This window comes from Oxyura jamaicensis, chromosome 11 (assembly GCF_011077185.1).
Source record: "Oxyura jamaicensis isolate SHBP4307 breed ruddy duck chromosome 11, BPBGC_Ojam_1.0, whole genome shotgun sequence".
NCBI lineage: Eukaryota > Metazoa > Chordata > Aves > Anseriformes > Anatidae > Oxyura > Oxyura jamaicensis.
In genome coordinates this window covers 1,112,307-1,137,665 of record NC_048903.1, presented here as the reverse complement: position 1 = coordinate 1,137,665, position 25,359 = coordinate 1,112,307, and the positions used below count along the sequence as shown (strand labels likewise).

The 25,359-nt window shown below is 46.0% G+C and overlaps 2 protein-coding genes across 9 annotated transcripts in view; one reads left to right on the top strand and one right to left on the bottom strand.

The window, feature by feature from the left end:
- The window catches only part of CNOT1 (CCR4-NOT transcription complex subunit 1), a 58,533-nt gene extending 38,838 nt beyond the window's left edge, over positions 1–19,695 (top strand). For 3 of the 8 annotated variants that reach the window (XM_035336670.1, XM_035336671.1, XM_035336669.1), the window contains exons 28-49: positions 552–629; positions 854–1,031; positions 1,528–1,658; positions 1,986–2,282; positions 4,478–4,618; positions 4,716–4,820; positions 5,401–5,520; positions 6,084–6,275; positions 7,975–8,117; positions 8,696–8,804; positions 8,904–9,073; positions 9,804–10,035; positions 12,108–12,356; positions 12,962–13,125; positions 13,403–13,520; positions 13,994–14,095; positions 14,383–14,556; positions 15,915–16,064; positions 17,108–17,288; positions 17,671–17,803; positions 17,890–18,024; positions 18,590–19,695. In XM_035336670.1, the coding sequence (XP_035192561.1) occupies positions 552–629; positions 854–1,031; positions 1,528–1,658; positions 1,986–2,282; positions 4,478–4,618; positions 4,716–4,820; positions 5,401–5,520; positions 6,084–6,275; positions 7,975–8,117; positions 8,696–8,804; positions 8,904–9,073; positions 9,804–10,035; positions 12,108–12,356; positions 12,962–13,125; positions 13,403–13,520; positions 13,994–14,095; positions 14,383–14,556; positions 15,915–16,064; positions 17,108–17,288; positions 17,671–17,803; positions 17,890–18,024; positions 18,590–18,668 (3,381 nt within the window). In that variant the 3' untranslated portion in view covers positions 18,669–19,695. Of the gene's footprint in view, positions 1–551; positions 630–853; positions 1,032–1,527; positions 1,659–1,985; positions 2,283–4,477; positions 4,619–4,715; positions 4,821–5,400; positions 5,521–6,080; positions 6,276–7,974; positions 8,118–8,695; positions 8,805–8,903; positions 9,074–9,803; positions 10,057–12,107; positions 12,357–12,961; positions 13,126–13,402; positions 13,521–13,993; positions 14,096–14,382; positions 14,557–15,914; positions 16,065–17,107; positions 17,289–17,670; positions 17,804–17,889; positions 18,025–18,589 lie in introns of all 8 variants that reach the window. The other 5 variants (XM_035336666.1, XM_035336667.1, XM_035336664.1 and 2 more) reach the window with 3 other exon arrangements.
- Positions 19,696–21,698: 2,003 nt separating this feature from the next.
- Positions 21,699–25,359, bottom strand: part of SETD6 (SET domain containing 6, protein lysine methyltransferase) — a 3,897-nt gene continuing 236 nt past the window's right edge. Inside the window, exons 2-8 of the mRNA XM_035336681.1 lie at positions 25,123–25,267; positions 24,797–24,938; positions 24,330–24,524; positions 24,023–24,146; positions 23,399–23,579; positions 23,043–23,185; positions 21,699–22,185 (exon numbers count right to left, since the gene is read on the bottom strand). Coding sequence (XP_035192572.1) covers positions 21,877–22,185; positions 23,043–23,185; positions 23,399–23,579; positions 24,023–24,146; positions 24,330–24,524; positions 24,797–24,938; positions 25,123–25,267 — 1,239 coding nt within the window. The 3' untranslated portion in view covers positions 21,699–21,876. The remainder of the gene's footprint in view (positions 22,186–23,042; positions 23,186–23,398; positions 23,580–24,022; positions 24,147–24,329; positions 24,525–24,796; positions 24,939–25,122; positions 25,268–25,359) is intronic.

Here is a 25,359-nt window from a genome sequence, read left to right as displayed (position 1 = left end):
GGTTATTGTCTGAATGGCAAAATAAACATTGCAGAAATTAACTTTTTTTACAAAATGAAAGCTAATGAAATTTCATAGAGGGGGAGAAGAGAGATCAGGGCTTAAAGTGTGAGTTCCATTAAAGTGAGAGAAAGTATGTGGGTTGCGCATCTTTTTGCGGTCTTAACAGATGTTGGCTGAACCATATTGTGATATCCCCAAACAGAACTCCATTGAGAAATGGAAACATGCCATCAGAGGGGTTCTAGGATCTCTTCATAGTTTATTTCCTTGCATCCTTGATATGCCCCTCTTGTCCCTGATCAGCTCCTCTCTGTTCTGCTTGGCTGAACAGCTGATCTCAGAAGGACCAAGTCATTGTTTTTCCAGTTGAGTGTTCAGCTTGCTTCTTGATTTAGTTTCACTCAGAATACTAAATTCAGCCCTAATGACAGCTCTACAAACTACACTTTTCAATACGCACACATAGCTGTGCTTCAAAAATTCCCAGTTAGAAATTAGCTAAACCATTCAAGAATTTTTGTGTAATGCTGCTCTATTTTCTCTTGCAGGTCTTCAGGCCTCCAAACCCGTGGACGATGGCCATTATGAATGTTTTAGCTGAGCTACATCAAGAACATGACCTAAAAGTAAACTCCTTTTCTTTTCCATACCTACTGAGCATGAGGTTTACCTGACATACCAGTCAAGATAAATGTTGTGTAGGACCAAGTTTCACTTTGTGCTCTGGTGTGGGGAGAGGTAGGGGGAGGGAGATGAGTGGGTTAGTTTGGGAAGCTTGGTAGTTGAGCAGCCAATAAATGTTTCAGGTTTTTTCCCTTGTGACGTAACCTAAACTAGATTTGTTATGCAGTTGAATCTGAAGTTTGAGATTGAAGTGCTCTGCAAGAATCTTGCATTAGACATCAATGAGCTGAAACCTGGAAGCCTCCTGAAAGATAAGGATCGTCTGAAAAATCTGGATGAGCAGCTCTCCGCTCCAAAGAAAGACGTGAAGCAGCCAGAAGAGCTACCACCTATCACAACAACTAGTAAGTACATTTTGGGTAGAACTTAGAACCACGCTGTACAAGGTTTAATAACACAGGCTACGCTGTTGCGGGGAAGAATGTGAAGCCATGTACCCTGTTGAAATGTTCCTGAGTGCTTAGGAACACTTGGATGTTCCTGTAACAGATGCAGCCATACAGAATTTGGAGACGAGAAAGAAATTGAAGCTATCCTGAGGAGTAATTTTTCATGTGCTATATGTAACTACCCTTCAGAAGGGACTGGAAGCAGGGAGATCGGTTAATGAGAGAGCAGGGTTTAAACTACGCTGTAAAAAGCAGCTCTGCTAAGATGTACTGAAGTTAGTTTGGTACTAATCATTGCAGAAATGGAAAAAAAAAGTCACACTTAGCAGGCTTCATGAATAAACTGCACATTTTTGCTTCCTAATCGGTATCTGGTTTAAATGAGAGGTGCATGCTTCCATTATAACCCCTTTCAGTAATGGTTCATTATAAACATTTGTGTGTTCTATAGCTGCTTCGACAACTCCAGCTACCAGCACCACTTGCACAGCCACGGTTCCTCCACAGCCCCAGTACAGTTACCACGACATCAACGTCTATTCTTTAGGAGGGTTGGCTCCACATATTACCTTAAATCCTACGGTAAGCGTTAGAGCTGGTAGCAGCTCAAACTATTCTGTAGAGTGTTTGCTTCTCAGAAGTAATAGGGAGGATGAACACTAACAAATAATGAGATGGAAAATTTGGGGAGTTATTAGTCTTAACTGTTAGTTACTGGACTCTCGAGTCATCCTTCACTGTGACATATATGTTCATATCTAATGTAATAGCTGCATGTGGATCACAGGAGTGCCACACTGTACGTGATCCATGACGGGATGGTTAAAACTGGTTTGAAAAATGTAACTGTTTAGAGTAGATGATATTCTGGTGTACTGTTCTGACATAAGTTTCCTATCCCTCCTCCAGATCCCGCTGTTCCAGGCCCACCCCCAGCTGAAGCAGTGCGTGCGGCAGGCTATCGAGCGAGCAGTGCAAGAGCTCGTCCATCCCGTGGTCGATCGGTCCATTAAGATTGCCATGACGACGTGCGAACAGATAGTCAGGAAGGACTTCGCGCTGGATTCGGAGGAGTCACGGATGCGTGTGGCCGCACACCATATGATGCGGAACCTGACTGCGGGGATGGCCATGATTACCTGCAGGGAACCTTTGCTCATGAGCATAGCTACCAACCTGAAGAACAGCTTTGCTACTGCACTGAGGGTAAGAGTTGCATTGTCAGAAGCTTATTTCCAGCTTCACAGGAAATTTAGACACTCGGCATTAGCAAATCACTTCTCTTCAGTGTAGGTTTGTTAATTTAGCAGACAAGTCTCATGACTTGCGGAATTACAATGGGAAAATCTGCTTACAGCTCATGTCTTCAACCTGAAAGGTGGGCATCACGATGTTGCCTGCAAGCTCCCTGAGCTGTTTGCCCCTGTGTGCTGTTGACTTTGATCACATCATGGAAGCTTTCAAGTGCTTATCTTTCCATGGCTTTTAAGATAGAGAAGCTAGAATGGGGAGGATTGAGTTGATTCTGGGCCTTTCTGGTGATTGGTTGTCTCAGTATGCATGTGTGCTTCAGGTAGATTTCATTCAGTTCTGCTGTTAGCAGACTAGTAGTTATGGTTGTTCTGAGCAGCTTTTTAACTTGCTAGCACTTCTAGAAGATATTTTCAAGTCTTTTGATGAACAAGAAAAGTTCGAGCTGAAGAGATAGCTTTCGCCTCCTGGCTAAATGGAACAGAACTGCTGGTCAGAACAGCAGCTGCAACCCAGAAAACTTGTGCTTGCAATCAGTGTCACAACAGACACAGCATCTTGGAAAGATCAAGACTTCGCTATCCTTCAGGGATTAAAAGAGTTGAAGGACTGCCTGCCTCTTAAGGGTGTGTCACTATTGCCCATCTCATGGGGAACGAAAGTGGGAAGGTTCTTTTGCATGGAGTTGCTCACTTGCATGATAAAACCTGCCCTCTTGAGCCAGTTAAAGGTCTGAAGGGCATACAAAGCGTTTGTAAGTACGGGATGGATAGTCTGCCTCAGACCCTGTTGACCCTTCGTATTCAGAGCTTTAAGCAACCTGATTGCTGGGATCAAGAGCTGGTTGCTTTCTCTTCAGCAGCAAGCTTGGGCTATGGATGACGTAGCACAGATGTTTGACAAGTTCATGACTCGTGCTATCAATATTAAACACAAGTTAAGGATGGGATAGTACTGCTTTAATGTGCAAGCTGAGCCAGGGGCTGCTGTTAGCACCTTCGTTAATTAATCAGAGTTTGGCTGTCAAGGTAGTAACCGTAAGAGAAAGAACCTCCGTTAAGAGGGACATAAATACTTTGTTGGTACAAAGTGCTGCCGTGGTTCGTCAGATCTGACCACAGTTCAGGCAGGGAGGCAGTTGGAGAAAGGTTTTTTCTTGGTGGTATGAGAAGGCAGGGAGATGAGAAGTTGTGGAGGCAGGGTGAATGCAGACCAGTGGTGTTACAGCTGTGCACATCTTCCAGGTTTACCTGTACGCATTCTTGAGTGGCATAAGTAATGAAAGCTTTGTGGAAGACTTAGTGCCTAGGCTATTGTATGTTTGCAAGATGTGGTGAATTATGAGAATGTAGCAACATAGTAGTCCCTTGAAGATGCATGGTATTGATAGAGGTCCAGTTGTAATCCAAGGAAGCTTTCTTAGGGCATAATTACACAGCACGTTGTGTTGCAGAAGAGTGCTGTACAAAGACATCTTAAAAATTCACATCTGGCTTACTGCATGCGGTGGGCTAATGAGGCAAGGAATTTATTTGAAAGAAGCAGCATGGTTTTCAGAAAATAATGAAACAAGGTAGATCTTAATGGGAAAGGAAATCCAAGGAGATCAGAGAGTTTGCATTTATAATGTATTCAATGGAAGTTGCTGCTTTGCACCCTGGAAAACAGGTCCATCTGTTCAGTTTTCTCTTAAAGCAAACTCCCAGGGGAAAGGAAGAATCTGTATCAGAAAGGGAACCCACTGAAAAATGCTTGGGATTACTGTTTTGCATTGAGACACCCTTATATCTTCTGGTCACAGCCTCGGAGGTGGAAAAACCTTTAGGCCTTGATGCAAGGGTTTCTCTTCCTGCATTAGGATCTGTTGTATGAGCTTCTGTCAGACTCTGGAGGTAGGCTGGTGGGAAGGCAGGGGAACCTCCTGCTGTTTTGTTCCTTGTTGAACGTCTTCACTGTCTTCTTGCCTACATATTTTATTCAAAGCTATGCAAAAACAAATTTATTATTGAGTACTACGTGCCAAGGCAGCACATTTCTAAGAGCGTTTCTTCTTGGTGCTGTCATTCTGTATGTGCAGCGGTGCAGGTTTTATGACTGGCTATACGCGGGGAAAATGTACAGCTTTCACTGATGGTCCTGCTTTTCAATAGGCAGCCTCCCCACAACAGAGGGACATGATGGAGCAAGCAGCTGCCCAGCTAGCACAGGACAACTGCGAGCTAGCGTGCTGCTTTATCCAGAAGACGGCTGTGGAAAAGGCAGGCCCTGAAATGGACAAGAGGCTAGCAACTGTAAGTATGGGAGTGCTGCCTTTTGGAAGGTTTATACGTGTTTGTATGCATCCAGATTCAGTGTCTGAAATCCAGTGTGTTTGGCTTTCTTCCCCAGGAATTTGAGCTCAGAAAACATGCTCGACAAGAGGGTCGTCGGTACTGTGATCCTGTTGTGTTAACTTACCAGGCTGAACGGATGCCAGAACAGATCAGGTTAAAGGTGAGGATGTTAACTGAGCCACCTGCCGATGCTGCTCTTCCTCTCCTGATAACGAAGAGTGGTTGATGCAGCTTCAGCCAAGCAATTCTGCGTGGTAGTCTTGTCTAAGAGCAGAGCTGCTGTTAGCTTGATTAGTAATGGAAACACATTCATATGCTGTTCCAGAATAAGTGTTCATATCTTCTTCCTCAATTCCCTGAGGAAATTCTTTCCTTCTCTGCCGTTCCTTACATTTCAAAGATCACTAGTCTGTTTTGTTGTCTATGTACTTTCTTCCTTTTAAAGGACAGACTTTATGCTTTCAGAGCATTTCTCTCTTGCTTCTGAGAAGCATGAGGCCAGTATTCAGTTCTTTCTGTTTCTGGGAATGAGTTGCAGTTGTCCAGGAAAATCCTCAGGTTAGGTGATGTGGCAGGAGGGATATGGCCTCCGTGCAGGGCAGCAGAACCTTACTTCCTGATGGCTAGGTCACTTCATGAATGTGACAGAGGAGCTACCTGTTACACAAACAATTAGCCCTTGTTCCTTACTGCTACGGTGCTTAGCAATGAGATTAATGCCTTTTCTTTTTATTGCAAAGGTTGGAGGTGTGGACCCAAAACAGCTGGCTGTTTACGAAGAGTTTGCACGCAATGTCCCTGGCTTTTTGCCTACCAACGACTTAACTCAGCCTACAGGATTCTTGGCTCAGCCTATGAAGGTAGAGATTTCTAATTAGCTTGAGTACCGTGGCCCTTTTGGTGAACGCTGCAGAACTTGTGTCCTTTGGAAGACTAGTAAGAGGCATTTGTATTGCTTGGGAATACTGGTTGAAAGGTTTATTTTGGAAGTTAAACTAATGGCAATGTAAAGCTGTTCTTACGCCCAGTCTTAGTTATTGTTGGTTGGTTTTTGTAACATAGACTGGGACAAGATCTTCAACTTAGTAATACTACTTCCAGTTTTTAATAGCAGTCAAAAGTGTTGTTCAGAGTTCAGGTTACTTTTGGGGAAGGCCATGTATGGCAAGCACTGATTTTGAGATTACAAACGGGTTTTTGAATGCATACCTGGTCTTAAGTACTGCTAAAATTGTTTCCTAGTTATCTCCACAGCTCAATTTGCTCATATTTGTGTGTTGAAAATGCCAGGCTAACCAACCATATTACTGTAGAAAACTACAGTCTGGGCGCTATGATTTCTGAATCAGAGGAGACGAGCAGCGTTTGAGTTTCAAAATATGGTCCTTGCAAAAATCACTCATTCCCACTTTCTCTTAAGCAGCAAGCTTGGGCTACAGACGATGTGGCACAAATCTATGACAAATGTATGACAGAACTGGAGCAACACCTGCAGTCCATTCCACATACCCTGGCCATGAATCCTCAAGCTCAAGCACTGCGTAGCCTCTTGGAGGCTGTAGTAGTGGCTCGTAACTCCCGTGATGCTATCGCTGCACTTGGGCTGCTGCAGAAGGTGAGTTAACAATTCTCCTGTTACAGCTCACCTCGAGTTTATTGCTCACTGGTTGTAGATTGACTTGTGGTGACTGTGTATGTCCATGCATCCTGCGGAGCTTGCTTGGTGAGTGGTATTAAACAACCTTCCTCTTAAGAAATTCAGCAAATAAAACTGGAGGAGGGCTGGGTTGTTCTCTTGGAACGGTACGTGCTCTGGCCAAGCTGCTGCAGGAAGAAGTGGGTACAGCATCCTGGGATTCAGGGGAGTTTTGCCCAGATGTGACAGCTAGAGAGCTGTTGCAGTCAAAAATAGTCTCTGATTTCAGGATGGAGTCTCATAAGACACTCGAAGTGCCCTTGTAAGTGGGTAGTGCTGAACGTTGTACTGGATTTATAGCACTGCACTTTTGCTTTGTATTTTGCAGTAACTAAGTATGTGCTCATCCAGCTGCTCACTCACTCCACTCTTGTGGGACAGGGAAAAAATAAAGGGAAAGCAAAATGACTTGTGCAATGAGTTAATGACAGCTTAATAGGGAAAGCAAAAGCTGTGTGCACAAACAAAGCAAAAAAAGAAAAAGTCGCTGCGTCCCATCAGCACGCAGATGGTTAGCCACTTCCTGGAAAGCAGGGCCTCAGCGAGCATACTAGTTGATTGGGAGGACAAACATCATAACCATGAATGTCTTCCCCTAATCATCCTTTCCCTAAGCTGTTATTTTAGAGCATGATGTCATACATCACGGAATATTCCTCCGGTCAGTTGGTGCCAGCTCTGCTGGCTGTGTACCTTTCCAGTCTCTTGCGCACTCCCAGCCTACTCACTGTGGGGGATGCAGAGCGGGAAAGAGGAAGCCTTGGTGCTTTGCACAGACTGTTCAGCAACTGCCAAAACATTGTTGTCAATGCTGTTTCAGCAACAAATCCAAAACACAGCACCATACGGGCTGCTCTGAAGAAAACTAACTCCATCCCAGCCAGAGCCAGTAAGCTACCAGCTGGGGAGTGTTGCAGTGAGCTCTGCGACGTGAACTGGCATCAAAGTCTGTAGTAACTAGTGCAGAACGCAGTGACAGATGCGGAGGAAGATGTTTGAGAACAGTGGAAAGACAATGAGCTGTCTGCATGAGGATCCAAGTGGCAAAGTAAAAGTAACTGGAAGCTGGGAACCGTTTCAGTGGAAGCTCTGTGTTCTTGACTTAGTGTTGGTACCTATTTGAAGGATTTAGTCCCGATTAGGACTTGAACAGGTGAATTTTGCTTTCCCCTGGAAAGACTTCCATTTCATATAGACTACCACCAGAGTGCTGCAGCTCTTTGTCTAAAAAATCTGAAAATTGACCTCTGTCAGGTTCTGCATGTCCTCTTCCATGTGGCTTTCCATGAGCCGTGTGCAGAACAGCTTCTTAGGAGAGGCAGAAGCTGCAGCACAAACTGATGAGGTTTTTTGTACTGCTTGTGTGTGTATATAAAGCCAGTGGGGCATAGAGAGACCGTGGGCTTGTTTGTGGTAGGGCTGCCATGTACAGGGAGTGTGGAGATGCCATAACAGCTGGTAAAATCTCAGTCTTATCAGCAGGGTCACTGCAATGATTAAACGGTAGCTTTTTACGTAACTGTCAAATCTTCTGGGGGTAATTGCTGCTGATCTGGTTTGTGTAAGATTTGGAAGAGGACTTGGTTTTTCCTCTGCTAACAGGTTGCATCTGTTCTAGGCTGTAGAGGGCTTACTGGATGCCACCAGCGGGGCAGATGCTGACCTCCTGCTTCGCTACCGTGAGTGTCATCTGCTTGTGCTGAAGGCTCTGCAGGACGGTCGTGCATATGGATCTCCGTGGTGTAATAAACAAATTACTAGGTCAGTTATAAGACAACAGGAGGATGGATGTAGCTTTCCTCATCTTTTGGGAGTTACTCTGTTACTTTTGAATCACTTGCCTGTTAATATTTAGCACTGGTGCAGTTTGGACAGAAAAGTAATCTTTTTAATGTTAAAAGTAATGAGATCTCTTGTTAACGCAGCTTCCTCCTAGAACATGACAGGAATCTTTCATAGGATGAAGCATTAGAGGAGCTCTGTTTTTTCTCATTTTATATGGAATCTCTCTATAGGCTGTCACAAACTAGATGACATGGTGTGTGCCTGCAGCACAAGCCCTAGCACTTTAGAAGCTGTGCCACTTTGTGCTCAGAAGAAAAGCTTCTTACACCGAATAAATTGAAGCTCTTGGAGGGCTCTTCTGGGCAGTAGCGCAGGGCAACAAGTGCTTGAGACTTAACTGTTCCTGAAGTGAAATGTTACGTTAAATAATCCTCCACCAGAGGCTTCTTTTGGAGCTAAGTAAGGGATTGCAGAGGTTCTCAAATGTTAAATTTGGGTTGCTTCACTTAAATTCTGTCGCGTGAGTACAATTGTGAAAAGTCAAATTCTTCCAGGTGCCTGATTGAATGCAGGGATGAGTACAAGTACAACGTGGAAGCTGTAGAGCTGCTAATTCGCAATCACCTTGTTAACATGCAGCAGTACGATCTTCACTTGGCTCAGGTAAAGAGAACACGTGTTCCTGGAGGAGAAAAGTTACGGTCAGTTCTTCCTAAGACTTGTGGCTGAACTGCGGTCGTAATGCCTTTTTCCTCTTGGCAGTCAATGGAGAATGGCTTGAACTACATGGCTGTGGCGTTCGCCATGCAGTTGGTGAAGATCCTGCTGGTGGACGAGAGGAGTGTCGCGCATGTTACGGAGGCAGACCTGTTCCACACCATCGAGACCCTTATGAGGATTAATGCTCACTCCAGAGGAAATGCCCCAGAAGGGTGAGATGGAAATACAGTGCAATATATTACTTCTCCTGTGCTCACTTGGGATTTGAAACGTTACCTAGACAATGTCTAATATTAAATCGTACAGCTCTAAACTTCCTCTGTGGCTGCAGTCCAGTGTTAGTTGAAATGGTTTTGTTGTTCTCATGACACGCTAATGTAATTGCTCAGATTTTTTGTCAAAATAGAGGCGGCTGCAGCATGACTTCAAACATGCTTGCACAGGAAAATTTCTCTGTGCACCGTGCTCCAAAGTACCATCATACTGTGAGAAACTTGCTTGAATTCCTGCTTTATTTCAAATTCAGGCAATATTATGTTATCTTTTTAAATTTTAAATTTCTTTTTGTTAATGTTGATCACATTCATTTGGATAATCAATTGGATAATCTTTTTGGTTTCTTCAGACAGTCAGAGCCTACAAAGCAAGCATCCACTGATCTCACATGGCAAATGTTCCACAGGATATAGAAACACAACTCCAGTGTTGGGTGTTTTTTTTTCCAGAGCTTGCATGACTTCAGTGTTTTGTCTTTCCTTATAAAAGTATCTGCTTTCAGGACTTAGTCTACTATTCCAGTGAGGACTGGAAGATCAAAAAAAAAAAAAAGCTATATGTTTGTGGAATTCGCTTTCTTTTAACTATATTTACTGAGCTTCCAGTTCTCATAGCCTCTCAGGATGGGGAGGAAGAATTCTAACCCAGCTCTCTCTGTTGCATTAGATTACCCCAGCTGATGGAAGTGGTCCGATCAAACTATGAAGCCATGATTGACCGTGCTCACGGAGGTCCCAATTTCATGATGCACTCTGGAATTTCCCAAGCCTCTGAGTATGATGATCCGCCAGGCCTGAGGGAGAAGGCTGAATACCTGCTGAGGGAGTGGGTGAACCTCTACCATTCGGCTGCAGCGGGCCGCGACAGTACCAAAGCATTCTCTGCGTTTGTTGGACAGGTAGAGCTTTTGGAAAGAAAGGTGCTTTTTATTCAACATAAGTAGGGTGTGATGCCCTCCATTTTAAAGCAGTGTTATAACCAATGCTAGACAACCTCCTGAAACCTCCTATCAGAATTCTGTCTTCCTTTGATGGTGAAGTTCTGTAGAAACCTTTCAGCAGATGAGGTGGTTCTTTAGATACTCTGACAACAAGCTGTCAGTTCAAACCATGAATATTGGGAAGAGTCTGGTAGGATAAGGAATTCAAGTGAGGTAGCTTTTGGCAGCAATTTTCACATGCTCTGTGTAATGAGGCTTGACTAATGTTGTTCCTTGTAAGTAAGAAGAAAAGCTCTTGATGGCCTACAGATGTAAATCATTAGCAGAGACACAAGTGAGTTGTTTCAGCCCATGTGACCAAGGGGAATCCTTTATCTAACTGGAATCATTGGAGAGGAGAAACTTGAAATTTCATTAGCTGTAGTGGCACCTAAACTTAAACAGCCAACCCCTCCAGCATGTTTGCTCCAGGGCATCTTAACAGCACACCACACATCATCCAAGTGTGACTGGGAAGAGGTGTACTCAGTAACCCAGCACGTGGGGTAACAAACTACCTGCAGTCATCGTCCCAAAAACATGTTCCTAGCAGCTCCTTGATTGCAGCTGCAAGGAAGCACCCAATTTGTTCTTTTTTTATTTGGTTCTGGTTTAAATTTTGGTGCTGCTACCACAGAAATGCCAGATTTTGCCAACAATCAAAAGTAGTTCAAACTATGAAGTACGCATAAAAATCTTGACTGATGCAATTATTTTTTTTGTTTCGTTTCCTTGTGGACTGGCTTGTGGCCACCTTTCTGTTGGTCTGATTCCTCCTGCATAGCATCTTTTCTAAATGTTTTTAATCGATCTTGTGTTATTACTGGCTTCTTAAATTTTTCCTCTGTTAGGTCCCAGGTCCCATTTCATTTCATTATGGTACGAAAAGAGGTCAAAAAGTATGCTTGTAAACTATAATTTAGTATAGTATAGTCATAACACTCAGTGCACTTTTGCCCTGCTTCACTCTTTTGCCATATATGTCTGCTTACCTTCTGTAAGTTTAACCAAAATATATGAAGCTGCAGTATTTATATTTTTTTTCCTTGCAGGTGACAGATGGGGGTTTTAAAAGAAGGGTTTTGTAATAACTGCATTAAGCAAAGTTTTATCACTGGACATAAATGACTTAACACCTCTTAGAGGAGACAGATTGCTTTCTTTCCATTAGGTCTTAGGGCAAGGAGTGTACAGCTTTGAAGGCAGGTATATGAATTGCCTTTTATTAAAAAAAAAAAAAAAAGCTTCCCCAGAAATATTAAAGTTTTCTGAGTCCGTGATTGTGCTGTTTATATAGCTTCATGTTTGTGCACTAGGAGTTCGGAAGGGAGATGCTTTACACAAAGCCCAGAGGCTTCCTGTAGTTCAGTTTTGGTTTCATTCCATCATTTTGATGGCTTTAATGCTGTGGGCAACAGGTCTCTTTTGGCATGTATATTATTAAAAATCAATCCCCGCAAAAGGGCCAAAGAAAAGCCACCATACCCAGCCGTTCCCTTCATGTTCTGTAAGGAAAGCTTATTATCCAGATGCAGTTAGCTCCTCCAGAGTGCTGCTACATGACAGCACGATGGTTACTGAGCCGGTAGCCGAAGTCTGCCCTTCCCACGGCTTGTGCCCCTATGTGGGTTCCTTGAGGCCTGGCAGACCGAACTACTGCTGCCTCTTACCTGCTTCATGCGAGGTTGTGCTGGTAGCAGAACTGATACTGAAGCAGGCTTCTCAGCTCTGCTGCTGATTGAAAAGATTTAGGATCAAAAGGCTATTTGGGAGTAAATGTCTCTGCTAGAATTGGGGTGCCACCATCAAGCTGTGTTGAAAACTTAGTCTGGAGAAGAGTAGTGAGGAAGGCTTGCTACTTAGCACTCAAGAGCATGGTAGAAGGTAATTCTTCAGGCAAGGTGGGCGCTACGTAAAGCATTTGTTGTTTGAAATAAGTTGTAAAACGTCTTGCGTTAATGGTTCTGAGGGTTGTTTCCTTTCCCTGACAGATGCACCAGCAAGGAATCCTGAAAACGGATGACCTGATCACCCGCTTTTTCCGTCTCTGCACCGAAATGTGTGTTGAAATCAGCTATCGTGCTCAGGCTGAGCAACAGCACAATCCTGCTGCCAACCCCACTATGATTCGAGCCAAGTGCTACCACAATCTGGATGCCTTTGTGCGACTTATTGCACTGCTGGTGAAGCACTCTGGAGAGGCAACCAACACCGTTACAAAGATCAACCTCCTGAACAAGGTTGTGAACCGTTTTTGTTGTCCTTGCAGTTAAAGTGCATAATGGTGTTTGCTTTTGCTGATGTGAAGTGCAGACTTAATCTGGGCTACTGATAAAATACCAGATGAGGACTTGAATGTGTTGGTCATTAAACTGATAAATGGAGTGGAATAACAGGATGCCAATTGGCTTTCTCATTCACAAAGATTTCTTCCAAACCTGAAAGTCACCTTTGTACCTTGAAATGGAAAAGTCAGCTGCTCAGGTCTTGAGCTAATGTTCAGAGCCATTAGAAAGTGTGGTTTGATGTTGGTAATTTCCCGGGTCCTGCCTTTTTTCTTTATTTTTTGAGGGCCTTCCCTATATAATCTTACACTACTTGGCTTATAGCTAGGTGGTTGTAGGTAGCAAAGACCTTTCAGAAGTGCTCAGTCGATTACTATGATCTACACCACAGCAAAGTGTAGTGCTTGGGGGCTGCTGATAGGGACTGTAGTATTACCTTAGAACTGGAATTCTTCCTTCTTATTAGAACTGATTTCCTTTTCTAATGGTTAAATCGTTTGTGTGATCTGGCCTGCAGAGTAATTCTTGCTGTTGCCACTGAAATATGTTGATCTCTTCAGGTCCTTGGTATTGTGGTGGGAGTTCTTCTGCAAGACCATGATGTTCGGCAGAGTGAGTTTCAGCAGCTTCCTTACCATCGCATCTTCATCATGTTGCTCTTGGAATTAAATGCTCCTGAGCATGTGCTGGAAACCATCAACTTCCAGACACTCACAGCTTTCTGGTACGTATTTGAGAGTGGCCACAGCGCTCACCTTTTCCTGGTAGGGTCAAGGTTTTTCACCTGAAGGCTGATCTGACTGTTCCTTTGTGGTGGCTTAATCACATTCAGAATAGCTGGTTCTTCTATAGACTGTCCACTTGCTTGTTTTAAGGAAAATCACTGGTAAAACCAAGATGCTAAAATGCCTTGCTTTTAGGGCTGTGTTTGTTTTCTCTCAATGTTATGAAAAGCAATCTTATTGCTGTGCACTTCTAACCTGCTCTAACTTTTCTTTCAGTAACACATTTCACATCCTGAGGCCTACAAAAGCTCCAGGTTTTGTTTATGCCTGGCTGGAACTGATCTCCCATCGGATATTTATTGCAAGAATGCTGGCACATACACCACAGCAGAAGGTGTGGCTGCAGTTCATCTTTTCTGAATTAAAGAGCTCACCCAGAAGGATGCCTATCTGGTGTGACGCCGTTTCACATCTCTTGAAGTGCACTAGCATGGCTGTTCTGTTTTTGTTGTCTTCCATATTCACAGTACCCTAACTGCATGGAGGAGAGGCTTTATGTCAATAAAGTATTGAGTAGAGGGCGATTGGAATTTAATAAACGTGACTTGGTCAAGGCTGGAAGAGCTCTGTAGTCTAGAGTGCATATTGTCACCTCAGTATGACGTGTTGAGTGTCTGGGAAACACCCATAGCATGTGATGTGCAGCTGAGCTCCTTGAAATGAGCACTGCTGCCGTCCCTGATAGAGCTAGCGGTAGGACTTAACTTGGGGTCCAGGCTGATATGAACACCGACCTAACTATGGCTTTGAACTTAAAATCACTGCTCTTTGTTGCACGTTTACTACCTGCTGTTTTTTTCTTGACAGGGTTGGCCTATGTATGCCCAGTTACTGATCGATCTTTTCAAGTACTTGGCTCCTTTCCTTAGAAACGTGGAACTCACCAAACCTATGCAAATTCTTTACAAGGTAAAAAAAAATATACGTCAGCTAATAGATGCTATTTCCAACCAAAGCCTGAAAATAGAGTTGAATTGGAATGGAAAACATGCTCTGGTAGCAAAATAGCATTTACTGTTCTTTTATAGAATGTTTCTTAGATGCAAATGTGTCATGGAACAGAAACAGGCTACCTGCCTGGATTGGAGTCTTCCTATTAATGTTCACCATGTGACATAGAAGGATGATTTTGCATGCTCTTGGGCAGTTCCAACCATTAGCAACCCCTTTTATAGCCACTGTATTTGGTTTTGCAGGGCACTCTGCGTGTGTTGCTGGTCTTGTTGCATGATTTCCCAGAATTTCTTTGTGACTACCACTATGGGTTCTGTGATGTGATCCCACCCAACTGTATTCAGCTAAGGAATCTGATCCTGAGTGCCTTCCCACGGAACATGAGGCTTCCAGACCCTTTCACCCCCAATCTAAAGGTAGGACTTATTTTTGTGAGGTTGGAAACTGGAAACTTTTATGCTCCAGATTCTCTTTATCCAGTTATTTTGGCAGAGGCTGTGAAGATTTTTGTTACCAGTTGAACTGATACTTGAATTAATGCAGCCATTCGCAGTGTAAGCCACATAGCAGCTGGCAGAACTGCATTTTTTTTTTAAAGCACGTAGGTTTCAGTTAGGTTTGTAACGCTCAGTGTTTGACAGTTTCCATACAGAGGCGGATGCAGCCCTCATCCTGTAGAACACTGGTATGAAACTTGTTGCAGTTGGAAGCATAAAGCCTCCCTCCGCTGGCTTGGCTTCAGTAGGAACAGAAGATATTGAACTTTTTTTCTGCAAAATCTGTGCAGATTCAGCCTGTGAGAACAGAGTGCTGAGGCTTGTATTACCCGAGAACTGTTATCAATGAGAACCAAGCTTTGTATGGAAGGCTGGGGGGCTTTTCCTTTTCTGAAGGGAGACTGACTTGATGTCCCTAGGTCTGACCTGGCATGTGGTCTTGGAGCTAGGGCATCTTGATCATCTCACCATCTCATTTGTCACTGGAAAGCAGACTACTTAAGCAGTCTTTGCAGCTTTGTTTGAAAGTCCAGCTTATGGTCCTTTGTCTCAAGTTTTGTTCAGCACATGTCGAGTCGAACAGTTCATGCTCTGCAGGATGTGGGGGACTTGTAGTTCAGTTCAGTAATTGTTAGAGTTACTGTGTCCAAGCACTAATCAGAAGTACTTGTAAAATGAGAAACAGATGCTGTCACATCTTAAAATGAGATAAAATACTATTCTGAAGCAAGCCTCTTGCATAATGAGAGATTTTGAGAAGTGTTAATGTAATTAAATGTCTGGGCGTAAGCCAGTCTCCTAATCACGGAATGATTGTGGCAGCATGAACTTTCTCACACTGCTTTGACATTGCCCTGTTCTTTGTCTTTGAGTGATGCAGGGTGATGCGAGTGAAGCTGCAACGTTCCTTCAGCTAGCTCTTGCTGAGACTGAAGGCAGCTATTCTTCACTGACAGGGATGCTTGTACTTTTTTCAACTACCACACCATCTTGAGTGTAGATGAGGGAGACTTGAAAGGCAGTGTCTGATCTACCCTGTGGCCTTCCCACTTGAATTCTTCTGTCTTCCACGCTCACTTCTCAGATAATCATCTCAGAACTTTGCACACTAAAGAGACCAAGTTGCTTCTGAAATCTGCAAGAGTCTAGTGTTTCCTTCTTACTGCTCATAGGAAAAAGCTATCACCAGCAGTAGCTGATGTAATAGCACTTACCTGTTGTAATTAGTTCCTTTACGAATTGTTTGTGCTTTAGCTGACTGGGTTTTTTCTTAACAGGTGGACATGTTAAGTGAAATTAATATTGCTCCACGAATACTCACCAATTTCACGGGAGTGATGCCACCTCAGTTCAAGAAAGACTTGGATTCCTATCTCAAAACCCGTTCTCCAGTTACTTTTCTGTCTGACTTGCGCAGCAACTTACAAGTGAGTGGTTTGGTTCTGAGGATGCTGGATTTAATGAGTAGTGTGAGACAAATGATCTCGTTGGCTGAGTCACCTTCCTTCCTTGCAGGGATTATGTAGCAAGCGTGTGTTCCAAACAGTAGAAAAGCCTCTGAAAATGCGCTTCACTGAGTCTTTCCCCAGCCTCCCAGCAGGGTTATTTAAATCTGTTAAGCAGTTTCATCAAGGGGCAACTTAAGAAAACGGGTGTTGACTTTAGCAACCCTAAAATGATCTAATTTAAGAGAAGCTGGTTTTATCTCTGTGAGCTGCCAAATGCTTATAGTGAGGTTATCTAAAGCTCTGACTCTTCTGCCTGTGTTTCTAGCGCACAACCTAGCAAATCTTAAAAGAATGTAGTCAGAGTTGATTGTATCAAGCTCGCTTTTGTCCCCCACCACTGAGTGATAATGAATTCTGTGGCTTGCATCACATGATCCCAGCACTGTTTACACAGGCATTGTCTGATACCCAGCATTCTTTAACTCAATTGCAGTCTGGTTTAGAAACTAATTAAATTCTTATTCCGAGTGGTTACTAGTTCTTGAAGTCTGTGGATCTGCATGATAATGATTTGGGGTGTAGAAAAGACAAATTAGCTAAAGCCCAGCTCGAGCTTTTAGCCAACTCTACGCATTTAACACATCGCGAGGTATGGCTTACAACAGAATTCAGGACTGAAGTCAGACTTCCTCAGAAAAATTCTCCAACTGGAGCATTCACACAAGCAGTGTGTATTTGAGGCATTCTGTGGCACGGCTAGTGAATTCAGATTGCCTTCACCAGATCTTTTTCTTTCAAGGAGGGAGTGCAAAAATTCTATGTCAGGTCTGTCAACACTTGGGTGCTTTTGAATGTATAACCACTGTATTGCAGAAGGGAAAATGCCAGACGGAATTGGTGGGCATCTCAGGATGTTGTCATCTGTATAACCGAGGCAGTCTGGGTGCTGTTGTTGTACATGCTGTACCGTAGGTTACTGAAGGAACATAGAACATTAATGCTTTTTGTATCTTCCCTATTAGGTATCAAATGAACCTGGCAACCGCTACAACATCCAGCTGATTAATGCACTGGTGCTCTACGTAGGTACTCAAGCTATTGCGCACATCCACAACAAAGGCAGCACACCGTCCATGAGCACCATTACCCACTCAGCACACATGGACATCTTCCAGAATCTGGCTGTAGACCTGGACACCGAAGGTGAGCTGGGAATACTCTAAGTTCACGTCATTTCTAATTTAACAGCACCTTGCCTGAGCCGTGGGAAATGCAGAAGATTCCATATAGCTGCTTGTGGATTCACCGTAAGTAGTGCTACATTAGAACACGGAACTCTGGATGTGAGAGCAATATTAAAACCAAATGTGGAAAGTGTACAAGGAAATGAGAGAACAATTTAATGAAGAGGAGTGGAATTCTTACTGCCCCATCAGTGCAGGTTGATAGGATTCTTTAGTAGTTCTTGTTTCTTGAATCTGTACAGGGCAGGCTCACAAACCTTAATCTTAAGCCCACATGAGTTGTTTCTTTAGTGTGTGGTGTGTAAGCAACACCATCGATAGTTGCTGTTCCTCCTCTGCAGGTCGGTACCTCTTCTTGAATGCAATCGCCAACCAGCTGCGATATCCCAACAGTCACACCCACTACTTCAGTTGCACCATGCTTTACCTGTTTGCAGAGGCCAACACCGAGGCTATCCAGGAGCAGATCACTAGGTGAGAGGGAATTCAGCTTCTTGCTTTCCTTCCCTGTGTATTTCAGTTCTTTCTTGCTCTTAACTGTTCTTATTTTTGGACTCCAGGGTTCTCTTGGAACGACTGATTGTAAATAGGCCTCATCCCTGGGGTCTCCTTATTACTTTCATTGAGCTGATCAAAAATCCAGCGTTTAAATTCTGGAACCATGAATTTGTTCACTGTGCTCCAGAAATTGAGAAGTGAGTATAACTTAACAACAAAATGACTAAAACAATTATATCTGAAGCAGGGGCCGAGTTGTACCTTGAGCTTCTGGTGCTAGGTAGAGGATGTGCCATTTGCTGCCATAATACAGGACCTGAGGGCAGAATGTAAAGGGGGTTACTGGAAGTCAGGAGCAGGCTACGGCCTCATTTTTCTTGTCCCGTGTGTGTGAAAGTTTGTTCCACAGTGAAGTCTTAGGTTTCAAAGGGAGGAGACATTGGAGATGCTTTTAAAAGATTGTGGAACTGGGAACAGGGCTGCCCCCAGCCTCAGCACAGAGGGATCAGAGCAGCCTGCTAATAATGCCAGCACTGTTCAAACACTGTTCCTCTGTGTCCTAATGGGGACTGAGCTGAGAGCATTGCAATTCCATGATGTGGTAGCACTGTAGATCAGATCCTGGCCCCTTTGCCCAGCTCAGGGCTTGCTAATTCACACGCAGCGCGAGTTTGTGCGCCGACGGTGATGGACATGGCGGTGAGTCAATGGCAGGGGCGAGAACCCTTCACACCCCTAATGATGCTCTGCTTCTGCGCTCAGGTTGTTCCAGTCGGTTGCACAGTGCTGCATGGGGCAGAAGCAGGCCCAGCAAGTGATGGAAGGGACGGGTGCCAGTTAGGTGAGCTGCATCTCGTGTGGTAAGCGTGCCGGCCTGGAGGCCCCCGTCCCATCGACCGACAGAAGAATCCGTAAGGCTCTTCCCGACCTTCCCAGCTCCCTCGATTGGGTACATGCAGCAGATCCTGGGTGAAAGTCTGTGTGGGCACGTTCCAAAGTTTGAAACAAGTTTTTGACTTTTGGCCAAAATTCAGAAGATGCTGTGAATATCATTTTGAACTAGTGTAAATACAAGGAACAGAAACATTTGTCTGGACTTTTGGGTTTGTGCAAATTGTGTAAAAGGCAGGTGGGTAACTGGTGCCTGTCCAGCTTGTAATAAAGGGGCAGCTGCTGATGCCAAGCACTTGTCTGGGGCAGACCTCCTTGTCCTGACATTCCCAGACTCCCAAAGAATATTGAAAAGCCAGTTATATTATTATGTAACTTATTTTTTCTCTATGTGGATGGGGGACCTTTAAATCACTCAGTTGTTTTACAAAAAAGGCGGATATGTTTGGAATATGGGAATATTATGGAGTAGGGGGAGGGGTGGGGGAGGGATTTGAGGTTCAGCTTTTCTTTTCCCCCCACCCCCATCAAATGCTGACAGACAGCAAGTGGAGTGGCAGTCAGAGAACGCCTCCTTTCTGTTGGAGAAGACACACCTCAGGCCCTTTGGGAGAGGGTCAGCTGTTTTTAGTAAAGAAACCAGAGACCAGGCCTATAGCTTTTTTTTGTTGTTTTTTTTTTTTTTCTCCTGACACTTGTAAATTTTGGAGGGGGGGGAATAAATCTAGACCTTTCCCTACCCTGTGACCACACAGTATAAGTTTGTTTAAAAAAAAAAAAAAAAAAACACGCAAAAAAAAAAAAACAAAAGCAAAGAAAAAAAGGACCAATACAGCCCATTTTGTAAGGATTTTGAATGTTTTGTAAAGTATTGGTCCATGTGTTGTATTTTGTAGCCTTTCTAGTTCTTGGGCTTTAGTTCTCCCACTTCTTGTATGTATGCATACTGTAGTTACACATTAAAGTCATGACATGCAGCACGTGCCCCTGTGCTTATTCTCTCCAGTTCCATCCTACCTGGCCAGGCGATGTCTTTCAAAGTCTGTTTCCACCCATCCAAAATTTGCAACTTCCCAGTGTATTTCGAACAGCGCCTAGCAAGAGTACCTGGGTTTGGTTCTAGGACTGAGGCGAGAAGGAGAATGTCACGCATAGATAGGGCCTTGTTTTGAAGTGCAAAAGGGAAGGGTGCAGTAGCTGTGTGGGGATGGAGGCGCTGTATTTGTGAGTTCACGAGCAGTTCGTCTCCGACAAAGCTGGGCTGGAAAGGAGACTAGTGGAGGGACCCAGAGCAAAGGTAGCACGCCAGCTTAATTTCTAATTATTTGCTCACTGATAAGATGCTCCTTTCAACAGGCATATGTGCTAGGTTAACCTGTAAGAATAGGTGGCTTTAGCACTGCTAATACTCTGCTCGTGTTCCTCTAGCCTGTACCATACAACCTAGCAGGTACTACGACAAGGGATCCGCTGCTTCCTTCTTTACACAACACTTCTAGTTAGAACTGGTTGCCTCCTGTTGCATGGGTGGAGAGGTCAGGATTCCCTGCTGCGCTTTAAGGGATTCTCCCTCTCTGTGCTTCTGCTGCACAGAGAGAAAATGAGATCCAAGGGACCATGGAGCCAAACACGCTGGTGGACTGCGGCTCAAGAACTTAAAGGAGTAGTTGCTTACCAGTCCTTACACTTCCCTGGCCTTTGTTTGGCAGGTCAGCAGTTGTGCTGAAATTGGGCATTTTCAACTTGGAATCATTTTCTTGTGGTATTGGAACTCCTAGCTTGTTCTCCCCTCCTGGTTAGAATACAGTGAATTATCAGTAAGCAGTTTCAGCCCAAATTTGGTGGGGTTTCTCTGCCATTTAATTTCAGGAAACCGTATGTAGAGCTTCTTGCCTTGTCCTGCTGGCTCCCAACGCTGGGTGTGCTGAAGCTCAAAGGTCTCTCTGGTTCTGTACTAACGCTGCTGTACACGGCTAGTTCCCTTCCGGCCTTCGGAACTGTTAGGCTGGTGTAAAAGAGTGGAAGGTAGAGAGGACTCGGCCAAGATCCCAACCTGCATTACAGAAAGTTAATTACCTACCTGCAGGCTGGGAGGATAGAGGCAACTACATCTCACAGCCTCCCTTACCAGGTAAGGATCCTGCAGCTGGTTCTGTCAAATACTGCTGGGGTCGCTCCACAGGGATTATCGGGGTCCTGGCTGGCAGAAGCCCTGGGCAGAATGTACTCGTGTTTACAAACTTAAGGCTTTATTCACTATGTGCCTGGTTTGAAGCGTAGCCTGCTGTAGGAGGAGCCAGGCCTGGGACTCTGAACAGCCATTATGTTGTACCACTGTAAAAGGGTCAGGGGAAGCACCCTGGCCCCCAGCGGTGCAGTTAGGGCTGTAGCTGACCTTTATACCCAGGGATACAGTCTGGGGTTTGCTGGTTTGCAGTAACAGCAGCAGCAAAGATCTCTTGTAGCTGGGGCTTTGCACTCTGCTGAAGTAGACAGCACTGGGTAAGAAATGTTCTCTTGGAGCAGGGCCTGAGTCTCAGGGACTCTATCAGCTGGAGTGCGGGTATCAAATGCTTAACCTACAGCAGCTGCAGACCTGTGACCCTCCTACATGGGCTCTTCTCAAGCCCTTACAGGAGTGCCTTTTACAGAGGTAAAAGGAGACGTTCTGCCATACGTAAACAGAGATAGATGGGCTCGTACTTGTAAAATGCTCAGCAGTAAGAAACTGTGTGAAGAGTTGTTTGTTAGCATCCCTACTCTGAACCTACCAGCCAGATTTCTTTCTGCCCTGTTCATCTGGACAGGGCACAGTTCTTGCCTTAAATCTGGGACGCTAAATGAGGAAACCCACTCTTTATTATGATGGTGTGTGTCTCTTCCTTAAGCAACCAGATCTGGATTTTAAGTCCTCCAGAAAAAGGCAGTAGTTGCACTCCAGAGCATTCCCTGTAGATAAGGCCACCCAACAATGCTATTGTTGTGCAAGATTTTTTATCTTTATGTGGAGGTAGCTGAAAAGCCACAAACTGAGGGACAAGTGGGTCCATATTCAATCTTGGCATCCATTCTCACTGCTGTAGGAAGGAAGGCTGAAGGCTGACCTTCCCTCTACAAGCACAGTTCCAGGCAGTTCACTTCCAGGGGCAGTGAGGCTTTTAGCGTACCAGCTCTAGCAGCTGATGCAAGATCCTCTTCTGTCCATAGCGTACATGCAAAGCTTGCTGCTCCCTTCGACTCAGTTTCTCATAAGCTTCCTTTTTTAGCAAGTCCTGGTCTGCTTTCAGGTCTGACCCGTAGGACTCCAGGGTCAGCAGCACACTGTCATAAAGGAGCTTCTTGCAAGGGGTTTTAAGTCTGGAGAGAGCTTCGTTAGAAAGGGTGGAGCTTTCCTCTTCCTCACTGTCGTCTTCCCAGCCATCTTGTTCCTTATACTCCTTGAATTCTTCTTCTGACATGCACAGCACCTGAAACGACCCGGGCAAAGAGACACGTCGCTGGCGCTGTGAGTGTATCAGGCTTTCCTCCCTAGGGAACTGCAGTCCTAGGGCCACAGGGAGCCAGTGAATTGTTCCTCAGCTGCAGTACAAGTAAAACCAGCTTAGACAGCAGCCCTGCCCATGGCAGGGGGCTTGGAACTAGCTCATCTTTCAGGTCACTTCCAACCCAAGCCATTCTATGATTCCATGATTAGAAGAGCTTTCAAATAGGAAATCTCAGCTGCTGCCTACAAAGGTAACAACCCTATGGAGCTGCTTGAGGGCAGCATACAAGTAAATGCAGGTGGCTGGTCCACGGAAGGACAGAAACAGATAGGGGAAGCCTGGCAGCTGGGCAGCTACACCCCTACCACCTCCCACACAAGACTATTGAAGGGATGAAAGCCACAGACTCCTCATGGCTCTTGAACAGGAGGCCTTTATTGCCGTTTTTCTCCACTACATACACTTCCCCCGTAGCCCCATGTGCTGTCCATGTGCCTGAATCGGTCATACAGTTGGTTAGAGACACGTGCCTCAAGCCAGCCAGCAACTGGCCACTGCCTAAAGCTCATCTTTAACGCTGCAGCCAAGTTAATTTATCTCAACCTTGCTCGAGTTTCTGTTTCTACCACTTATTTCCTCAATGTCTCTAATTCAGGGACATGTGAACCTGCGCAAAGCCACCTGCGAATTCCTTTCCCACAGACTTTTAGGACCGAAATCCCTCCCCATGCTTGTCTGCCTTCATTTCGCCATTCTGCGTGCTGTTCCAACAGCTGCACTGCCCGCGGTGTTGCCAGCGTAGCTCTTTGACCACCTGGTACCCGCGTAGCCTTGCTTACCTTCAGGGTCACAGACAGCTCTTCCTCTGTCAGCACCTCATCCCAGCCAAGCACGAAGGCGCCTTCCTCCCCCACCATCTCCAGCTGGCACAAGAAGTCCCACTGCTCCGAGACCAGTTGCCGCTGTGCTTCATTTTTGGCACCTGTTTGGAAGGCAGCAGAGCTGCACCAGCCAACTCACTTTGCAGTGGTGGTGAGTGAGGAAGGGGAAACAGGAGGCAGAAAAAGGCACAGCCCCAGCTCCCAAAATGCTACGGACCAGCCTCATTTTCCCTTTATCCTCGAGCCCCGTTTCGTTACATGGCTATTTAACCGGAGCCACCCCTAGGCCATCCCTTCCCCCTGTGGCCACTCACGCTGCATGGCTGCCTTGCGCACTGTCACCATCTGGATGTCGGCCGTGTCGTTGGTGTTGCCAGGATATGGCTCCGCGAAGCCGTACATGTGCAGGAGCTGCCAGTTGGCCATCTGCCCGTAGGTGTTGAAGATCTCTTGTCCTTTGCTGATGGGCCGTGTTGTAACCATTCGCAAACACTTCTGCAAGCAGAGAGAGGAGAGGCTCTAAGGCAGCTGTGGCAATGCTACCAGTCATAACCAGGGTGGTTCCTGGAGCAGGGGTGTTGGGTTTTCCCTCAGCAGAGCCGTTCCCAGGAAAATGATTCAGGTATGTGCAATCCCTTACATATAATCCTAGGGAAAAAGCTACCTTGTGTGCACAATAGCAGGCAACGAGAAAAACAAGCTTCAGGTCCTGTCCTACAGCAAAGTATCCTCAGAGAGGCTCAGCTGACCCTAAGGTTGTCCTGGCTAAGGCAAAGCAAGCAGCAGCTGCATGTGTCAAGCAAAATAGCTTCCTGTTGCGGAGCCAGCTGTGAGCGAGCTGCCCTGGCAGGTGCGTAGTGCTGCTGTGCAGTCAGAGAGCCTGCAGGAAAAGGGGCTCGGCTCTGGGATGGTGCCCGGCACGATGGCTTTGCACTCACCGGAGCATATTCCAGGTTGGCATTGTGGTTGGCCACGTGATTCAAAATATCTGCTACAGGTACCATCATGGGAGGATTGGGTCCCTTCTCATCTTCGTCTTCCTCCTCCAAAGGTTCCTGAAAACTAAGACAAGGGACATGAAGACAGGACTGTTTTACAGCTTGCAATGGAGGGATTCAGCTTACAGTTGTGCTCCTCTGCAATTGCAGCCCTTGACATAATGCAGCCTACGATCAGTCGCCATCCCCTCATCCTACGACTTGCCTTTTGTCACCCCTCGGTGAGAGCAAAGCTCTCCCTTCTCACCTGTAGGCCATGACAAACGCCACCAGCTGCTTGTACAACTCCAGCGTGTGCACCTTGGGGTCGAAGACATCAGGGTGGGCCTGCATGAAAGGCAGGATGATGGAGCTGTACTCCAGGTGGATGTTAGCCAGGTCCTTGTCTACTGCTTCTGGGATGCCTGTGCCCTGCAGCAGCCTTGTCCTTTCTTCTTCAGGCCTGGTGCAAAGTAAACAGCAGCTTCAGGGAGAAGGGTCTGTAAGCTCCATCCCCCGAAGGGAAGCTAAGCTTCCCCCTGCTCCCTGGATTCCTGGTTGCTGTTGCAGGTACTGCCTGGGAGCCTCGGGCTCCTGGCACAGGGCTGAATGAGCAGAGATGGAGTCACCCAGCAGCACCCCCTCCACCTCTAAGGCTCTGGGGCTGCAGCCCTGTCACTGCTCTGGGGTGCAGCTGTCCCCTGTGGCCACCCCACTGCCCCCGTGCCCCCTTACCAGAACATGGGGTGATCCAAGCTCCTGAAGTCCTCCCAGAGGGCGAAGTAGGGCCTCCACGGGGAGCTGCTGGCCGTGTACTCGTAGAGCAGGGCCAGCAGGAGGGGCACCCACCCCGACTGGCTCTGCAGAGAGTCCTGGGCTACGGACCAGGAGGTGATAGAGGAGAAAACAAGTAAATACAGCAGCTGAAGGGCAGATTTTGAGAACTGGGTGAGGCCCCCAGAGGCGGCCTGACCCCGGGGGGCCTCCTGCTTTAGGTAGGGCTGGCACAGGACCAGCAGCCCCCCGGACGCCCCCTCACAGCCCCCCCCCCCGATGCTCACCGTCCCGCAGCAGGCCGCGGATGCCGCAGGTGTGCTGGGAGAGCAGCGCGGGGCGCGGCACGGCCACCAGCAGCTCGCCCGCCGCCAGCTCCTCGCCGGCCACCAGCCCGTAGCCGGACACCGTGCCCTGCCTGCTGAGGCGCACCTGCGGCGAGAGGCTGCCCGTCAGCGGGGGCCGGGGGGGGACGGACACCCGCTGTGTGCCCCCCGCGTCCCTCCCCGGACCCCCCCCCCCCC